The sequence below is a fragment of the Acanthaster planci genome, linkage group LG15 (assembly GCF_054643075.1).
Source record: "Acanthaster planci isolate LZ-2023a linkage group LG15, COTS_SCS, whole genome shotgun sequence".
Taxonomy (NCBI): domain Eukaryota; kingdom Metazoa; phylum Echinodermata; class Asteroidea; order Valvatida; family Acanthasteridae; genus Acanthaster; species Acanthaster planci.
The window spans coordinates 5,998,423-6,018,686 of record NC_141791.1 but is presented as its reverse complement, the minus strand read 5'-3'; the positions used below and the strand labels follow the sequence as shown (position 1 = coordinate 6,018,686).

The window sequence follows — 20,264 nt, the reverse complement described above, 5'->3', positions numbered from 1 at the left end:
TAATGTCACAAGTGATTTTTTCTTTGTGTATCAAGTCGCTTTTGAAGAATGTCCACACTCTACATTCTTACAATTAACGTACATTCCTTTCTCAAACTGCAATCTGAAACTGTACATTCTTTTTAAGAGCATTTCTTACGGTGTTTGACGTTGTAATTTAATGCCACAAGTGCTTTTTCTATGTGTATCAAGCGTACCAATATCCCTTTTAATGTTACAGTTTATTGTACATTCTTAAGAATAATTGACACTTTACTGAATAGGGTGACGTCACAAGAGTGGTTTAAATCAATACCCCTGCTATCTCTGCCACCTAAAATGAAACCATGAAGCATCATTTCTGAAGCACAATGTAATAAATTGGCAAGGGCTTTACCTTCTCTATTTCGAATCGAAAATCGTCAAAGCTGATCTCCCAGTGTCACCCAGGAATGCCCCCAAAGCAGTACCTTACATTTGATTGGACAGGTTCTGTCTGGTCTCTGCTCAATTTTGTGCATATTGACATTTCATCGCGTATATTGAACCTATATCCAAACACCACGGAAAGTCTCTCCCGACTTATGAATGACAACATAATTAAACGGTCAGAGGGTTAACCTTAATTTATTTTACTAAACACTGTCAAATTTGGACTTGGACTCTCGAAATCCCTCAGGAAAGTGCTAGGGCATAGAAAACGTTCCCTTCTGATTCCTATTCTGAAAAATGGGTTCTCCGTTCGCCCCAACTGGCTTGCATTACAAGAAACCTGTACATACAAGAGCATCCATCCGGAGAGGGGATTTCATCCCGGGACTTTGCACAAATGAGTTTTCAACCTCGTGACGACCTCGTCGAACACCCTCCCCAACAGTTTCAACTCCCTTTCAGATAAAAGCCTTGCACTGTGTAAAATTTGACGATTTTCCACTTCATATCTCTTTGGTTACAGTTCAATCACACTTTCAAGTAATGTCAGTACAATAAACTGGTTACATTTGCCAATATATTTTATTACTTTTCTTTTCAGGGATGCATGAGTAAACCATGCTACAAATGTTTCCGTTATCAATAGTAATAGTATTATAGGTATTCACACTAAAGGCACTAGAACATAACATATACAATAGTTCTTTCATAAATCCTCCAGCATATATGATTTCATGTACAGGGTACCATACCAGGGGACCACTACTATTGATAAAACATACATGCAAACTTCTCTACAAGAAAACATTTCTACAAAGGCGCGATATTTTAAAAATCTTACTGGAATAGTCCTTAAACATATTTTGCAACACATTTCCCTGAGTTTTGTGCGCCAAAGGGTGCGTTTGAAGAAACAAGTTATCGTAATTTTGAGAAACGACCCTTGTTCATTTTCATAAAAGGACATCTGTGCAGTCACTGTTGTAATCCAGTCATATTCGGAAAACATTCACTGACCCAGTACGGTTGACCGCCATTCCACGCATACCATTTTCCATATATCGGTATTCTTGGGGTCTTGGGGGAAAATGGCATTGACTCCAGCTGCACCGACTGGACTGGTGGCAACTGCTGCGCTGAAAACCTGCTATTACCCGCCAAATTGTGGAGAGGTTCCTGGAGCCAATTTTTTCTAATCGGTGGCACTGCAAATTAGACTCATATAATTCCTCTTTTCAAAAATAAATTGAATCTAAAAAAGCCCACATTTACGCAAGACGACAAAATATTACCCTGAAACCAATTAAGTACTATTACAATGTAAAGTTCATATCAAAATGAACAAGGCACTCGCAAGAAGCTGAAGGAAGGGTGAAAAAAAGGCCCCAAAGTGAACCCAAAGTGGTTTCGGGTCCTGTCAGGTTGGCGTAGTTTTGGGTGTGGTTCCCATCTCAGTTCAACAGGGACTGCACAGCGCGAGAGTGCAGTGGCAGCACCACGCCCTGGCGCTGCAGCTCTCTCAGGACCTCCAGGATAGCGTCCAGCTCCTGCCGGAACTGCTGCAGCTCCCGGTTCTTGGCAGCCAGGGACTGCTGGTACCCGGCTATCTCCTGGTCTTTCTCATAGGAAGCCGAGTACCTGGCTCTGGTCACGAGCTGCTGGAGCTCCTGTTCTCTCTGCGCATGCCTGAAGAAGAAAGACAAGAAAGGAATAGCTATCAATTTCTGTGCTAGAAAAGCAGAGTTCTAAGATATTGTAAAGCTTGGATTGTTGTATTTACATGTATGCATTTAAATTTAGAAAAAAAAACACAAGAATCACTTTCTATTGGTAACACAAAGTTATTCACTTACTTGGCTTCCATGGATGCAATCTTGGCTTGAAGTGCCTCAAAGTGACGCATTTCCTGAAGAAGTACATTAAATATTTGTTTTTAAATGTGGTAATCGGTGCACGCATTCACAATGATTGGCAGTATGGTGGGGATCTTCCATTTCAAACGTTGATGTACCAGTTTCCAATTATCAAAAATGAATCGAATTCAATAAACGGCATTTGTTATTCGACAGGATTTGGACTTACAGGACTGTGGGTTTTCTTGGCTTCCCGTAGATCCTCGTTAAGCTGTTCCACCTGGGTCTTGAGCACTTGCTCACGTACTCTGGCTGCTGCCAGGGAGTCTGTGTCCACCCTTGCCTGCAATAGCTGCTCTTGTAGATGCTTTATCATCACCTGGACAAGAAAGGCAGCAGTTTCCAGAATTACATCTTAAACTCCAGCCAACCTTCGGGAACACCTACAAACTTACCAACTCGCCTGTCCACCACATACTAAAATGTTTCCACCTGAAAGTCTATGGCATTATTCAAAATCCACAATTCTTCAGTGCACATGGAGAAGCAACTGAACTCTCAGAAAATTTCTTGATCTTCTTGAAATGAACCCTTTTTTAAACATGTCCAAGTTCTACTATGACTAAGTAAGGCTCAGTAAAACTGGCAGGTGAACCTCGTCTCACATAATGTACTTTGCACAGGACTCTGGCTGGTAAACGCTTTTTACTATGCAAATATTTTATACGCTTATCTAATTTCTATGAAATTGGGTCCTTATCCCAGACACAACGGGCAGTATTCCCACGGCGGCATTCCGACAGTTCTGAGATTTAGATACCCCATTCCTAATGCCACTGTATTTCCAATCTTTTGTCGTCTACTTTTGGGTCGAGCCTACTTCTGCCTACAGTACCTGCTGTGCGTCAATCTGGCTGACTAGCTTAGCGCGCCTGCTGTCCGCATGCTGCAGTGCCCTTTCAGCGACGAGCCTCTCCGTCTCAGCGGTGTGTTCAGCTTTTGCCCTGGCCAGCTGCTCGGCAGCCTCTTCCTTAGTACGGCGAATGGTGCCCTCGCTCTGTGCCAGCAAGGCCTGGAGGCTCACCCTCTGCTGTTCCATTTCCAGGGAGAGCTGCTCAAGCTGCTCAATAAAATGGAAAGAGATGCCGTGAATGAATGTCACAGCATGTGTTGACACGTGTCAACCTTCTGCTCCAAATATAAAACGTTAACCCCAACCGTCCTCAGTCCTCCAACAGGTGAAGGACTGAGGACTGAGGGTTAATGTCTGTTAAAGTGTTCTTCGAGTAGGATTAGAGAGACAACCAATATCTACCACAATGTACCTTCAAACCATTAATTGAAGGTTGAATTCAATTCAAAAGCTGAACGGAACTGGATTCCAAAACTCACAGCAATCCTACAGGCCCAATTAATAGCACATATCTTGACTATCAACTTCCCTTGTCTAGCCATAGATACCCCGTTTATGACAACATTGTAATAAACAAAAACTAATTTTTAGGGTATCTATATTTCAGTCTAGACATAATCCTTTTTAACTCTTAATAAAAAGATGGACAACTACTTCAGACATAGAACAGTTTCGGAGTATTCTTGAATACAACTTTTGGATGAGCTATTTTGAGATATTCCCATCTTTTACAAATTCCGCGCTATCGTACTCAGCGGTACAAACAGTCAGCAGTGCCATATATGGTTAGTTTAATTAATGCATGTCCTGACGTAGTGTAGTGCTGTCTATTTTAATGTTATGTATTTATTAGTTAATATTTTAGTGTGATTTATTTATTTATGGTACATGTTGGTATTTTTATGGAGTATATTTATATGTATTTAGTCTGTAAATCAAACTTGTTTAGTCCTTGAGTAGTTGTTTGATGTAAATGTTAATTTTAAATAAACCATCTATGAATGAATGAATAGCTGTTGCAAAAAGTTGTAGGTGCTGTACCTGCATTACACAATCTTCAACATGAGATCAAATGTTATATTTGTTGGCAACATCAACACAGTATTTTAATAGTTAAAGGGTTCATATTTCTAAGCCCTACTCCATGCTCATTTTGTTTCACAAACCAAGAATGATTAACTTGCTCTCCATGCGCTGTTGGTACCTGTTCCTTCAGTCGCTCATTTTCCGTCAACACGTCTGAGATGTGGGTCCCACTGAAGTTCTCTGGCTGGTACCGCTTCTCTCCTGACGGCCCAGATGATGACGACTTAGTTCTCTTGGTTTTCTTGACTGGCTGAGGCTTGTCTGTTCCAAAAAAGTTTGGTTTGTGAAGTTGAAAACAACCTTGAGAATCCGAGATCATGTCACTGTTGCAACAGCCGTAAGGAGGGTTTCTCAGACATTTTCAGGAGTAATAACATTACATCTGTTCCTCCTCTTTTTGCTTGGGACTCATCTTTTGCCTCATAAATAATCTGTCTAGTCTATGTAAAACTACTCCAGATTTTGCTGGAAACAGCCTTATAATATGAGAACTTGACTGTGGGTCTACATCAAGTCTGCCACCAGACACTGGCTGCTTAAACTTAGTGAAGAAAGTTATAATAGTCGTCAGCAATAGTGACTATGTCAAAGTTCAGTCGTTTGAATTCTGTAGCATCATCGTCAATATCCTCCATTGACTGGTCACAGCTGCTTCAGAGACAACTCAACACCCCTAGTGCAACACTCGAGTAGCAATTTCTCAGTCATGCGATTTGATCACAAACCAGCCTTGAGTCTCCACAGTCAAGGCCTAAAAACTCCCTACAGTGTTGCAAAAAGATTAAGCCAAGGTTTGGATGAAACCTTTACGTCAAGGATGACCTGACCTCTGGCCTGGTTAGATTCCCCTGCTGACAGAGCCTGGAATCGCTCCTGCATAAGTCTCTCACATGTTGCCTTCAGCATCTCTATCTCATGGTCTTTGTTGCTTAACTCTCTGAAAAGCAATGGGATTAACACAAAAACAAAATGCTTTACTTCAACAAAAAAATTGCTCACAAGAATTTGCAACTCAATGAATTATTTCAAAATATTCTAACCAATCTTGAGCATCTGAGACTGTCAAAACCAAAGGACGTTTTAGAGAGAAATCCATAAAACTATGCTGGTTACAACACAAAATGTTTACATTCCAAATTAAACTGTTTTCATTGCAAGTTTAAAGATTTTGTTATCAGGGCTTTGTTGCAGCTATTCATAAAAGCCACAAATTGAAAGCAATCCTGTTACCATAACTGTCCTCAATCCTGTATAATTGTTTACACCCTTGAGGGCTAGGGTTGATGAAATTAAAAATTATTTGTATTGTAAATATTGGATTGAATCTTTAAACATTATGCCTACTTTGCGAGACTGGTCAGTTTCGTCTGCAAGGACTCTTCATCCAGCTCCTTCTCTCTGCCCTCTTCTCCCTGCTGTGGCTCATCCATCCAAGCCACCTTGCTCGCCTTGGTGAGCCGCCTCCTCAAATCCTCATTCTCTGCCTTCATCTCCTCCATCTTCTTCTGGTACACCTCCAGGGTGCCCCATAGGTCCCTCTCTGGGGGCAGAGCATGCGAGTGGGTCTTGTTCTTGGCAGTTGCTTCTCGCTGGCTGTCTTCGCTGGCCTTGAGTTGTTTTTCAAGAGCTTGAAGTCTGTCTTCGTATTGAAACTGCAGGATAAAGAACCTCTCATAAAGTGGAAGGAAAGACCTCCAAGTAACACTTAAGAAGTTGGAGTACACATTCGACTTGACGAACCCACATGCTAAATATTGAGACAAAGCTTATGGAATTTCTTCATGATTAGCAGCTACCTTATGCTGGAAAATTAAAGCAGTAACTGACAACCAATGTGCATTAAAGAAAATACATGAAAATTTCTCTTTGAAAGAAAATCCTCTATGTCACACACAGCAACACAACGAGTCAAATTGCAAACTATTTCAAGAGGACTTAACTGGAAATTAAGTACTTTCTCGTAGGAGTTTGGCAATGGTTTTGAGAGTTTGTGCGAGCACAAAATTAGAGATTTGAGAGGATCATGAAGTTACTACTCTCCCATCTTTATTTCAAACATATAGCCAACTCAAAATTTTAATAACAAAGTTTCATAATGGGACCAGAAAAATAAGCTTTTGCGAGTTACATTTGACTAGAATCTGGTACACTGAGTTCTTTAAATTTACATGTACATATCACCTTGAATTTTCCATACTAAAGACATTGTTGCTACACCTCGTGGTTTGCGGCAAGCTTTTGCTTAGTTACATAAGAGATGCCTCGCAACAATACACTGTTTTCAATGGATAAGAAGGGCAAAAGGGAACCAGTCCATTCCAGAGATGATGGTCGCTATGCAAAAGCTTGCCCCAAATCACGAGGTATTGCAACAGTGTCTGTAGTTCGGGGAATTTAAATCTTTATGTTTATGTGCAATTAGATAACACAGTGTACCAGATTTTAAACAAATTTAATTCTCAAAAGGCTTATTATTTTGTTACAACCTGGACTTTGTTATAAAAGAGTGGAAAGATGAAAAACATAAGAATTTAAGAAATTGGTATTCTGAGACTCTGTTCTTTACAACAGTATTTTGTTCTAGCAGTGTTCCTTTGTAGTGAGAGTCGACTGTAGATGCTTGACTCATGAATATTCAAGATGATTCATACCCTCATGGCATTAAATTTCTGCTCCAAGACCCTGGCAAACATCTTGGTCTCCACCTCTTTCTCGTCCAGCTCCGCCTCCATCTTCTTGACCTTCTCCTCCAGGAAAGCCACGGTGTGCGATTTAGGCGGGGCAAGGGTAGGGTCCTGGGAGCCATCTTGGCCGGAGCCTGGCTGTGCTGAAGCGGCTGCGTAGATCAAGGCCGGGAGGGAGTTTGGATGGCGCCTCCTGATGATGTCGTTCATTTCTCGCACCTGAAGAAAATACCTCATTTCTGTTTTTCCCCCGTCTATTTTGAAATTCTTGTTTGCGTGCAGCATCAAGAATTAACTGATTAAGTTTGCATCATTTCTATATCTACATAGCACTAGCCGAAGTTCTACATCTGTGAAAAAATGAAGAGAGTTTTGGCCAGATTTAAAAACCTGAGCAAAAACAATTTACCCTGAACTAGATGTTGATCCTAAAAGTTGAAAGTCCTTCAACTTTTGAAGGAATGAAGGCTGTTAGGGTTGAACAGGAAACCAAGGTCGTTAAGGTTTCATGTTTTTAATGAACTAGCATTACAATATAGGATGTTTGTTGCCTAGAAGACTTTACTAAGTTTGCAAAAGATTCCAAGATATCTCTGGTGAGGATTACTCTTACCTGTCTCTCAAGATCTTGGATCCTCTTGGCATCAGCTGCTCTCTCCTTGGCTCGCCGCTGGGCCTCAGTGGTCTTCTGGTTGGTCTGGACAAAGGCAACCAGGAAAATAGCCATGCTGCCTTTAAAATATGTGTAAGGGAATCTACTGCATGTGTCTGTGTGTGGTGAAATCACACTGGGTCAGTCATGGTGCTTCAACTCTGCCTTGGGTTGAATTGTTCATTTGAACATTTTCTGCACAAAATAAGCGCTGGAACACTTCCCAATATTCTGGTTGAGATTTTGGAGCAGAGGTTACATCAGATCAAAAAACGTAAAATAATATGCCTGACTGCCGGGGATAGATATAATTTTCATTTGTCAGCAAATTTTCTCTAATCAAGTTTAAGCTGTTTCCCATATTTTTAGTGATTGGTCGTGTACACCTTGAAGGGTAACTTTTTTTTGCCACACCTGCTTGTTGACTTTCTCCAAGGTTTCCTTGAGACGTTTGATCTCCTCATTTTTCTCTCGTAGAGCAATGGCGTCCTTGTCCAGCATTTCTTGGTTCTCCGCGTACCATCGGATCTTCTTGTTGAGTGTGTCTATATCACGCTGGTATTGCTGCTGCATATCCTGATGAAAACAAGCCCAAAGAAGTTTGCAAACTGACAAAAAAAGGACTTCATGCTTCAGTATCAGCAGGAACCGTAAGTCAATCTGTTTCTGACAGACCAGAAAAACCAACGACTCACAATGACACCTTGTTATTATGAAATGTTCGGTCTAAACAATGCACTAAAAATGTCTTTTTGTCTGACATCAAGACAAAACCAATGTCTTCAGCCATTTTCAGCTACAGATTACACAATTTGTGTAACAATAAAAGGAGGCGTGACATGATTCTACGTTTGGTTGTGAGTGACTTCTGACAAGAAGGCAGAAATATTGATTGCCTCACTGTATCATAGCTTTCTTATCTACTGCAGTTGAAATGTGAAAAGACCCCATATCCTGCACCTCCTAGATCTGTATCCTCAGCTGTAACTCTAACAAGAAAAACCAGCAGCCTGAATCTCCAAATATTTGAGATTCTCATTTCTAAAAAATACTATCCATGTTTTCCATGGTTTATGTAGGAAATAGTCAGGGTTAGTGTAGAAATCTGGAAACCAAATTCCTTTCTTTCCTGGACCAAACTATGACATTCCATGACATTTAATGCCACTTTTCAGAGAATATTTGTTTGATATTATGAACTGGAAGACAACCATAGCCACTGCTGTAGCTCAGCATGCCTGTAAATCCATAATTCCATCATCACATCAAAAGCGGCCCATTAAATCTAACCCTTCCCTGAACTTGATTTCAATGATTTTTGTTCCTCACACAGCAGGATTCAATGACATCCTATCTTCCTCATTTCCACTCCTTTTTCTGTGGACTTCCAGGACAACTTGTTTCAAGGATTTTGCGTGATTTTCCATACTCACTGGAACCCTAAATACCTAACTGTTGAAGACATTATGAGTTGAAATGTGAATTTTAATATTTGCTTTGGCCCTCATTTACACACTTTCTGCTAAGGACAAAAAAAAGGAAAATATTTTGAGTTCACTCTTCTCTTTTGAATTGACATCATTGATGTCACTTCCTTTGGAAGACCCGAGTACCTGAAACTGTCTCTGTTTAACGTCCCTGAGGTCCTGTAGCTTCACTTGGGCGTGGCTCTTCTCTCTGACCAGGGTCTCTATGTGCTCCTTGAGCTCCTTGTTGGCCTCCTCAGCCTGTCGAAGTTGCTGCTTCAAGGCCACCTCCCGCATCTGATGCAAAAAAAGTACGGAATTAAGAACGTGTAACAATGGGCACTCGTCTTCCAGAAGAAACACTTTTTTCCTGGACCCATTTTGTAAGCATTCTCAACCCTTCAAAATCCTCCAACTGCCTCTGGGTCCGAGTTCGATTGGGCCTCAGCCTCCAAAGTTTTCCATCATTTCATGAAACTGTTCCTTGGAGGCGAATGATGTTCTGGAGCAGCGCCACTGATTTCAAATATAAGCTAGGCTTTAATGCCATTGCTGTTCGTTGCACAATACATTATTCAAAATCAGCCACACTTTTCTGCTGTACAGACTCAATCCTCCCAAATCCTTCAAAACCACTTGAAGATTTTGAAAGATTGAGGACAGTTCAATAGGCTCACTTCAATACTAATATTGAAAACGGAACTCCAAGATTGAAACTTCAAACATTTAATGAATAACAAAATTTGCAGATGATTTATAGGCCAGAATTTCCACTGAGACAAAAGCTACCTCCAAGAAATAACTAAAGAACAGAAATGGGCAAGGCTAACCTCTGCTTCACGTAATTCCACTTGTAGCTCAGCAATCCTCCCAGCCCCAAGCACAGCCGTGTTATTACCAGCAGCTATCTCCTGTTGGACCTTGGTTCCGGTGATTAGGCCCTTGTGGCGAAGTGCCGCCTCTTTCTGTTCCAAAACCTCCCTAAAATGGAGAAGAAGTTGGAAGTGCCTAACTGCAAGTAAGGGTCTCCTGTAAGCTCACGGCAGAGCACAGCAAAGCATGGCAGAGTATGGCAAGGAATGACAGAGTATGGCATGGAATGGAAAGGCAAAGGCACAGCATGGCATGGAATGTCACAGTGTGGCATGGAATGGAAAGGCGAAGGCACAGCATGGCATGGAATGTCACAGTGTGGCATGGAATGGAAAGGCAAAGGCACAGCATGGCATGGAATGTCACAGTGTGGCATGGAATGGAAAGGCGAAGGCACAGCATGGCATGGAATGTAACAGTGTGGCATGGAATGGAAAGGCGAAGGCACAGCATGGCATGGAATGTCACAGTGTGGCATGGAATGGAAAGGCGAAGGCACAGCATGGCATGGAATGTCACAGTGTGGCATGGAATGGAAAGGCGAAGGCACAGCATGGCATGGAATGTCACAGTGTGGCATGGAATGGAAAGGCGAAGGCACAGCATGGCATGGAATGTCACAGTGTGGCATGGAATGGAAAGGCGAAGGCAAAGCATGGCATGGAATGTCACAGTGTGGCATGGAACGGAAAAGCAAGGTATGGCATCATACAGCATGCCACAGGGCGGCATAGAATGTGGCATGCCACATGGAATGGAAAGACATGGAATGGCATGGCATAGAACAGAAATACAAAGCATTGCATAGCCAAGTGAGTTAACGGTTGATCTGACCTGAGGTTAGCCACCTCCGTCTGCAGTCTCAGGTTGTCCTTCATCAGCCTCTCTTCACCTTCCGAGCTGGATTTCTGCAGCTTCCGTACCTCGTTATACAATCTCTCATTCTCCTGTGAAAGTGTACACATCAAGCCAATTCATTCAAACTAATTTCTTGGTCAATCCTCTCCACTCCTAAAATGTACATGTATTTGGTTCAATTAAAAAAGCCATTAAATCACCTCATAAGTAAAATTCACCTGATTACCTCATCAACACCTATTCAGTGAGTTCCTTGGGAACTCAAATAAAATTCACAAGGAACTCAGGGTGTTTAAATTCATCAGTATAGCAATCGTCCGTTGGAATGTACACCAAAAATTCAGAAATGTGGACAAAGTTTAAGGCTACAACAGCATGACACAACTTTACATAGCCAAGTGCATCGCATCAGCACACTGTACGTGCATGCAAAGAAACTAGCTGGTAACCCATTAATAATTCACAGCATACCTGCTGGTAACCCTGAAGTAGTGTCTCCTGCTCGACAATCTCTTTCTGCATAAGCTTGATCTCCTCCTGACTGGCGCCCTCAATGGTCCGACCCGAGACCGCTTGCCTCTTCCCACCTTGTTGCTCATCCTGTATGTTCAACTTTGGGGGAAGACATATCACAGATAATATGAAATAAATGTTACAGACAACCTGACTAAAATCGACATGAATGCTACAAATAATGTCAGCAACTTTTGGGTAAAACTGCAAATCTGTCTCTTTATTCCTGCAGAAATTGTTCGTTAATATGTCAATTAGAGAGAAACGCACATACCTTTGCCTGCAGCACAGTGTTATCCTGTTTGATTTTGAACAACTCCCTCTGGTGATTCAACTTCTGCTCTTCCTCCTTCCGTGCTGCCTCCCTCTGCTGAGCAGCCACCTCTGCCTTGAGCTTGGCATTGAGTGTGTGCTCTTCTTTCCATCGTGCCTGCCACTCTGACACCTCGCTGATCAGCGCCCTCTCACGGGAAATGAGCTCAAGGCGGGACTCGCGCAAGCTGGCAGAGAGCAACGGCTCCTCTACGGACTTCCTTGGCTGAATTGGTCTCTGCAATGGCAAGAAATACACTTCAGGATCAACTATGAAATCACACATCAGATAGTGTGGTATTCCAATCATTCGGGCGCGCGTGCATTCAGGTCTGTCAATTTTCGAGAAATATTAGAGGGAAGCATACCTTTCAATTCAAATTCTTTGAGAAGTTTTTCAAAATTAGCTTATACCTCCTGTGGTGTTGATGGCTTGCCCGCATCGACAAAATGTTCCTGAATGTAGTGAGCAAAGGACTCTACAGATGCAATGAGGTTCCCATGTGCCTTCTTGGGTTTACCTTGAAGAGATGGGACCTCAGACCCTGGAGAGGAATCACATTAAAATCCTTGATTATGGTTAAATGCCTTGCTCATGGACCCACAATCAACAACGGAACCTGAGGTGCTGCACGGAATTCAAAGCAGTTTGTCAATGTTTACCATTATTTAAAAAAAGGACAATACTAAAAACATTTCACACATTTTGAAGATTTCCAATAAAACTTTTCTGTCATGAATCAGTGCTGAAAGACAGACTAACAAACTGACCTTTGATCTTTTGCTTTGTTGAATCAGCTGGTGACCACGCATTTGCAGGTTTCAATTTACCATACCCCGAGCCTCTAATGTGGGAGTACCGGGAACTTGGAGGCTTGATTCCAGCCTTCTTTGGAGCAGCTGTAAAATTTTAGAAAAATACACAAGGGTTGATTCCACTAAGCTGTGGACAAGGAGGTAGATTCAGGAAACTTAAGCATGAAGCAAGATCAGTTTGCAAATGCACTAAAAAAACTTCCATGCCACATAAGTGTGCAAGCTTGCTTCTTTTAATAGTCACAACATCTTGCCTGGTGTGCAGTGCAGAAAAGAGCCATATCGGTTGCATTTCGCAGAATGGCTCTACACCTTCACACCAATTGCTAAAACCGTTTGGATTTCTTGAATCAGATCCCTGAATAACTGTTTTCGTCTTGTTCATGTCCACATAACAAATACTTGGTTAGCATCAATCAATGTGAGTGTTCGAGCATGAAGAAATCAGGTCACCTTTTTTTGGTTGTTTTGCTAGACTTCTCTGGGAATTCTCGTCATCGGCCTGTAAAAAAAGAACAATTAATCACATCGATTTCAGTGTAAGGTTACACACTGTGCTGCATTATGGATACTGTCTACACTGAAGTTTTGTACCTGCATTAACCAATAAACACTGATTTTGTTTTTACTTCATTTTGGCATTGATTCTTGAGTTTTCAAAATGATTTTCAAAATGAATTTAACCCCGATCCTCACAACAGAGATTAAATGTAAGCGTTACTGGCACAAGCTGGCCGCAAAGAGGCAATGCAGTTTTAAAATCCACACTGTGCTTAACAGCAAGTTCATTACTGTGTCACTTTGAATAGTCACCGAGTATCACGTTCATGATAATGAGGAATTTTATCTTCTGTCAAAAATGCCTTCAGTGTCTTTTTTGTTGGTGAGATCCAAGGTTTTGACAGCATGTGGCATTACTCACACTAAGTGCATTGGAATCAAATGCCACTCTGTTTTGTGAAGTTGCTGGTTGTAAGTCAAATCCTCTGGACTTCTGATTGGCTGGTTGCAGATCGAAACCTCTGCTCTCATTGGCTGGCTGCAAATCAAAGCCTCTGCTCTCACTGGCTGGTTGCAAATCAAAGCCTCTGCTCTCACTCGTTGGTTGCAAATCAAAGCCTCTGCTCTCATTGGCTGGCTGCAAATTGAACCCTGTGCTCTCATTGGCTGGCTGCAAATTGAACCCTGTGCTCTCATTGGCTGGCTGCAAATCAAATCCTCTGCTCTCACAGACTGGTTGCAAATCAATACCCTTGCTTTCACTGCCTGTTTGTAACCCAGACTGCTTGTCGCCAGGATCATCCGTTTCATCAGCTGCAGCATGCTCTCTGTTATTGGTCGACTGTGACATTTCACTTTCATTTCGGTCCACGAGTCTACTTGGTATGCCGTCGACATTATCAAACATTCTTCCCCTCTCCTCCTGAACTTCCCGAATGATATCGTCAACAGTCCGGGACCGACCTATAACAACGAAAATATACCCGATTAATTTAATTAACTTAATTAAATCCACTTGCAATTTCTAGTCTTAATTTTCAATACCAAAAGAAATACACTAAGACACAGCAATCTGCTATTTTTCATATGTAATCCTAGCCCGTCAAGATATGATCATTCAGGTTTCCTGAGGATTTTTTTGAGGAATTCCGCTTCCAACATCTAGAAATAAGGAACTGATTTTCATGGATGGATTTGACAGGAAACAAGAAGGGTTGTAGCAGAAATGCCCATGGAGCTAAGACAATGAGCACTTTCATAGACAGTTTCATTAATTGCTGGACTGTGACATGTCAACGTCATCCCTGAGCAAACATTTGTTTGCCGTGATGAAGTATAAACCGTGATATTGTCAAGGGGACTTTGAGCTTTATGGGCTGAAACCAAGAAGTAGTTACCTCAACAGGGTGTACACAGACTGGTCAGCTAACCAGAAAGTCTCCTATATATTTAGAACTTGAATAATAAATTAACAAAACCTGAATGTGCCTAGTTCTAATTCTACATGGAGGCAATCCTCACTGACATTGAGTACTCAAAAACAAAACCTCAAGAAACAACTAAGGGCTTATTATCTTTCTTTTCTTGTGCACCAAGTCACTGAATAAGCCTTTTGCACCTTCATCAGTCTTCCCATCAGTGGCTTCGGCTGTGTGACTGAAGTCCATGGTAGGAGTGTTTGCCGCTTCCCTCAGTGCGGCTTGCAAGGCTTCCATTTCGGTCGCTGTCCCAGCTCCAAGCAAACCTGAGTCAATAGTTTAATACAAACATTGCATCTTCAGTCCATTACAAATTCCAGCAGCTAACACACGAATTTGTGGTAAGCCTTCATCACCTCAAAAATCTTCCGTAACTCAGAACCCCAGAAAAATAGAACAGAAACAGAGGTCTGAGATTCAAATTTTGTTTTGATTTAAATTTTTCCCGATAATGGCCATGCAAATACACTTTGAACCAGATTACGAAGATTCTCCTTTTCAACCAATACCTGATGAACTATCCAACATTTGATTCTTGGTGCTGGCAGTCCTCATGTCTCTGGTCGTCAGAGCGTCACCCCCTCCTAACTTCGCAGTGGCCTCCCCCACCTGCCCAGTAGTGTTTAACATGGAATCGCCCGTGTCTAGTAAGGCCACCTTTGCCAGCATGCCTTTCTTGGACGACGCCACGGCACCGCGGGGGTGAACGGTTGGTTGGGATGGGGAGGTCTCTGTTGCGGAAGATGGTTGCCCGCCTGCGGGATCGTCATCTTGACTAGAATCCTCCTTCCCAGGGAGTTGCCTGAAAGGCATAGGGCTACTGTGCTCATCTGCAGTGCTGCCAAATGAGCAAAGATTACAAATTCACATTTAGATTGATGGTTATCTCGCTCCTTACAGACTTTGGCAACTGACCAAAGGCACCTTTCCATATGTACATTTTGGGATACATTGCGCACATGATGAGTTCACATATTTCACTTTCACTGACACAAAAATCGACTCCATAAACGTAACACACATGTGCATTGTGTTCAGCTGCCAAAATCACCTCGGGAGTTATTTTGACGGATACGCAATGCTTGGCAGATATGGAAGGCGCCTTAAAACATATTTTCTCCTAATTGTGTGATTTCCCATCCTCTAATGCATCTAATGATCCGAGTGCATGAATGAGACCACTTTAAAGTCAACAAAGCCCTAGTGATCACAGTAGGTACATGTAATGGTACAAAATGGTGCGGGATGGTTGAAAACAACAGGCCCTTGATGCATACTTGAGTAACAGGATGTATAACAGAAGATGTCAGTATGTATTGGTCATTCAAAGTTGTCTACAAGTAAATCACATTTTCTGAGATGTTGTCTGGATCTAAAGTACAACTGATGCATTGTAAATGGTGGGTTTGCAAGATGTTATTTTTTACAGGAAAAAAATTGGAAGGCAAACAACACAACTACAAGGTTTAGATTAGGAATGAGTTTTTGTTTAAATGTTTGAAAATGCGCTTCAGAATGTCAAGTAGTGTATTTCTGCTGATCAAGCAACTTTTCACAGGCTCTAGGGATCAGTCCAAACAGCGCCCTAAAGAAAAACTTGAAGGAAATGCTTTGGCATTGTTGTGGAGTATTGTCATTTAGCCGCCTTTAAGTCCACTCATAACATGTTGAAATACTCTCAGAATGCAGCTGAAGTGTTTTCCCTTTTTAAAATTTCCCTGATTTGTCACCTCCAATTATTTGATTTTGAAAATAAGTATTTGCCCAAATATATTCAAAATTGGCAAAGAAATTACCCCATGTAAGCCGATGGCATGCTCCCCATGGTATTGGACAGGTTAGCCGAGCGCCAACTGCCCATGGTGTTGGACATGTCTGGTTCCTTGATCAGCTTGTGGTAATCAACGATGCCTCCTCGCTTAGCCTCCAGCTCTTTGAAGAAGCGCTCCTTGTCCTCTTGCTCCTCTAGTGTCTCCAACCCAGGGCCAGTGGAGGCGCGTGTGAGACCCTCAGAGGTGCCAGTTTCTGAATGATGAATCATTGAACCTCCCCAGAATTCTTGATAGGGACCCCTAGATCCTTTAAGATCCATCACTTTCAAGGGTTCTCAAGCACAATTATAGTCCTTGCCTCAAGACACTAGTGCTTGATAAGGAATCATGAACAGTGCACCTTATAACAACCCAGTAATTGGATGAATGTGCTTGCTTGCACTAAAAGCGCTGTCAATAGCTGACGTCTTGGGTCAAGACTAGCTCCTGCTTTGCACAGTCATACAAGCTTGGTGACACATTTCTCAATCCTGCAAACTCCTATAACCCTAGTGGTGGCTTTTGTAGGAATTGGGAGGGCTGGGCTTACAAATCATATCACTGATAAATATAAATTAAAACCAATCTATAAGATTCAGAATCAGAAGTCATTCCTGTAGTCTTACCATGTTCATGAAAGGGTCATGTATACGCATATCACATGCCTCTCTGACCAATACTTACATGTATGTATGACTACATTCAAAGGCACCCACCTGTCAAACCTGAGAACGAGTGTAACATTTGAACAGGTTTGGTGCCATTACAGTACTAGGGTCTTCTCAGATTTATAGTCAATACAAATATCGTAAGACTTGTGGGGAGGTTAGCTCAAGAAACAATGGTGACAATGTACATGTATCGGGCAATTTGGACTGCTTCTTGATATGCAGTGGTAAAACTATTAAAAACCTTGACTTGCAGACTGGATAGGGGCAGAACGGTGCATCAGCAGTGTATTGGGGAAGACAAAGATGACATGCTTGTCAAAGCTAAATTCAACAAGGGAAGCCGTGCATTGGTGTAACGGATGATCTCACCTGTGGCTGTGTAACTAAGGGTGTCTTCAAAGCTGGCATTCGATGCAAGAACTCCACTGTGAAATAAATTAAACACTTGTAAGTTGACACATCAGAATTTCGTTTCTGGATAACGGAGCTGAGCATCACAGAAAGAGCCTGGTGATGGTAATGTGGCTCTGTGATTGAAGTGTTCGGGTAAAAATGTAAGACTGTGAAATCATTTCAGGTTTCTTCTTCAAAGTACAGTACATAGCACCAAATAGTCTTCCAAAAGCAAGTTTTCAAGCAATTCAAGGAGATTATTTTAAAATCTACTTACCTTCGATCTCTAGGCTTATCTGATTTATCTTGCATCTTACCCACACTGGATACTGAAATTAAAGCAAAATATTTATGAAAAGTGCAATGCAGAACAAAATGTAATCATTTATGTTGACCACAGTGACTACCTACACGTCAAAGATCTTTGAACATTTATAAAAAAAAAAAAGATTCTTAAAGCCTTCTGGAAATACTTACAATCTTCCAAGCTGTCCTTAGCATAATGAGACTTCTTCAAACTATCTGCTTTCCTGGGCCCCTTAAAACAAAACCAAAGGCAGAATTTCATATTAAAAAGAATTTTAAAAATTAGAAAATTTCATTCAACCTTGCCCGAAGCAGCAATTACACTTGACACATGAATGCATCTTTCAATAACGTCTGGTCACATTACCGATTTGGACTTTTTTAGCTCCTCTCCTGGCAGTTCGTCTTTGTCCGTAACAGGTGTCGACTGTTTTTTAGGCTTTAACCATTTGCTTGCTAGAAGCACGGCAGTGGGACAAGAAAAGATAAAATGAACTATCAAAAAAATATTACGGACATTAATTTTTCAGAGAGTTAGAACCAATTGCCAATCAAGGAAAACAAACTTAGACCAATTTCCCAAACAAGTGCAATGAAAGAAAAATAAACAAAACAAATATGCTGAGAAGATGTAAACATGGGGCAATTAAGCAACTCAAGATTGATCTGGAAATTCAAAACTGTCAAAACCCTGTACGTGTATATGTCCTAAAACTTTGCAGGGAGAAGAAAGCTGATAGGCACATAAAACAAGCATTCTGAGAATTCGTTTGTTCTGTATGAATTACCAAACACAGAGTCTGTACATAATTACGCCCAATCTATAGCATCAATCCTAACTACACTTGGTCTGAACGATCTGAACAGTTGAACAGTTATATCTAATCTGATGATTAGATATAATTAAAACCAATTCAATATAATTAATCCGATAGTTTAAACCATTCACAGGTGCAAAGGACATTAATTTGAAGTTTACTCCACAATTTTCATTTTTATTCTCAGTTTCCAAAAAGAAACAGTTAACATCGCTTTCAACTCAAAATGGCTGACTTGGGAATATGGCCAAATGTCCCTAAGTTCCGAATGAAAAAGTCTGAAATTTGGCTTTTGCCTGAAAACCCAGCATCTGTGATAAAGATATCTCATTTTTGCCTTTTGTGCCATAAAATTTTTTTTTTAGTCTGCTCTCCTTCTTAGTCTGCATCAAATTCCAAAATGTACCCGTTGGAGTCTTGTCTTCAACCTCATCTGCCGCATCTTGTTCTCTCATCCACCAGGGCTGTGACTCTTTCTTCTTTTGCTCCTCCTCCTGCCGTCTGGACTTGGCAAAATATTTGTTTAGCTTGTCTGAGTCCATGGAGTCATCTGACAAAGACTGCGAAACCGGAGCAAATGTTACAGAGTTTCATTGGTTATTCTATGTATATACATAGTTCATTTCCCAGAAATGCATTCACTGCAGGTTGCAGATTAAAAGCAAATCCAGTTTAGGGTGCAGATGTAAACTGTAACACACAGCAAATCTGTTCTTTTTTGGTGGCCACTTGTTTGTATATCATATTCCAATCATTCCTATGTGTATTAAGGTACATCATCCTGTTAGAATTGTACATATTAGCATGCAATACTCAATAGCAATCTGAGCACGTTAAGACCCAGGTCTTGATGTAACTGCTCAGCACAATTTTGACTCCTGCACAAATTTATTGTTCTCCCTCCAGCGTTGATCACCCTATGAATGATGTGTCATTTCAAAGGCAAATCAACTCTACCAGTAGATGGAGTGCAATCAATTTGTACAAGAGTCAAGACTGCTCTGAACACAAGTATTTTGAGCCTTCTATTGATTTTTACTTGTTACAGATGCAGGTATAACTGGGCAAACTCTGCACCTGTGACATTGATTTACCTCCTTGAGAAACTTCTCAAAGTCCTCGTCCAGCTCCCTTTGAGAGAATTTCGGTGCTCTTCTCATGTTTCTGAACAGTTCTTTCAAGTCTCACAAATATAACTGTACCATTCACTGGAGTTCTCGAGCAGGCACTTCACTCTGTTCTCAAGGAGCTTGCCCTTCTCTGATGATAACCACATTGATTCATGATTCTGAAAAATGATATTTAAGAAAAAAGATTGATGTGAGAATCAAACTACATAGGCCTAGGCCTACATTTCATTTCAACCAAAGCATGTCAATTACGCCTAGGCCTACGTGTACTTCCCCTGCCAATATAGCCCAACTCTGGCACACAGTCATGACAATTCCAACTTTGACAGCCTTTGACATTTACTCAACAGTAAACAGGCAACATACTTCGGCAAGTACCACCCTGAAGTTTTAAAGTTGGCTGGAATTTTCAGTTCAATTCATGATGACTTTCTGATGTCGGTTGCGTATTGCCAGACATGTTATATATGAATTACAAGCAGACAAGTTGGGACTGGCTGGAGTTGATATACATTATTTTCAACCCCAGCCTCATAGATTTACTTCCTAGAAGAGATTAGGATTTTTTACACTTCCATACAGAAACAAAAATTCTAAAAGTTAGTAACAGGTCTAGGCCTAACATTAAGTTACACAAAAATCGAAGAGGCAGCATGCAGTTGATTACGATCTACCACCGTCCAAGAAAACGATTTGTTGTTAAAAGCGCCCTCTAGATT

The 20,264-nt window shown here is 41.3% G+C and overlaps 1 protein-coding gene across 3 annotated transcripts; it reads right to left on the bottom strand.

Moving 5' to 3' along the window:
* Positions 1–974: 974 nt before the first annotated feature.
* On the bottom strand, positions 975–20,241 carry cep162 (centrosomal protein 162). Of its 3 annotated transcripts, none has more exons than XM_022247810.2 (29): positions 20,179–20,241; positions 19,510–19,703; positions 18,822–18,975; positions 17,965–18,053; positions 17,769–17,829; positions 17,569–17,620; positions 17,268–17,323; positions 16,213–16,441; positions 14,926–15,254; positions 14,557–14,682; positions 13,360–13,901; positions 12,891–12,939; positions 12,393–12,521; positions 12,036–12,166; positions 11,584–11,859; positions 11,268–11,408; positions 10,773–10,885; positions 9,896–10,046; positions 9,213–9,362; positions 8,014–8,175; positions 7,561–7,644; positions 6,915–7,166; positions 5,608–5,915; positions 5,091–5,200; positions 4,382–4,524; positions 3,160–3,384; positions 2,494–2,643; positions 2,265–2,317; positions 975–2,097 (listed from the first exon to the last, which is right to left on the bottom strand). In XM_022247810.2, exons 2-29 carry the CDS (start codon positions 19,573–19,575, stop codon positions 1,863–1,865), a joined length of 4,566 nt encoding a protein of 1,521 aa, XP_022103502.2. In that variant the 5' UTR covers positions 19,576–19,703; positions 20,179–20,241; the 3' UTR covers positions 975–1,862. The 3 variants fall into 3 exon arrangements, with proteins under 3 accessions (XP_022103502.2, XP_087002377.1, XP_087002378.1); XM_087146251.1 differs by having other exon boundaries at positions 20,169–20,205; XM_087146252.1 differs by lacking the exon at positions 20,179–20,241 and adding an exon at positions 19,912–20,146.
* Between the last annotated feature and the right edge of the window lie 23 nt (positions 20,242–20,264).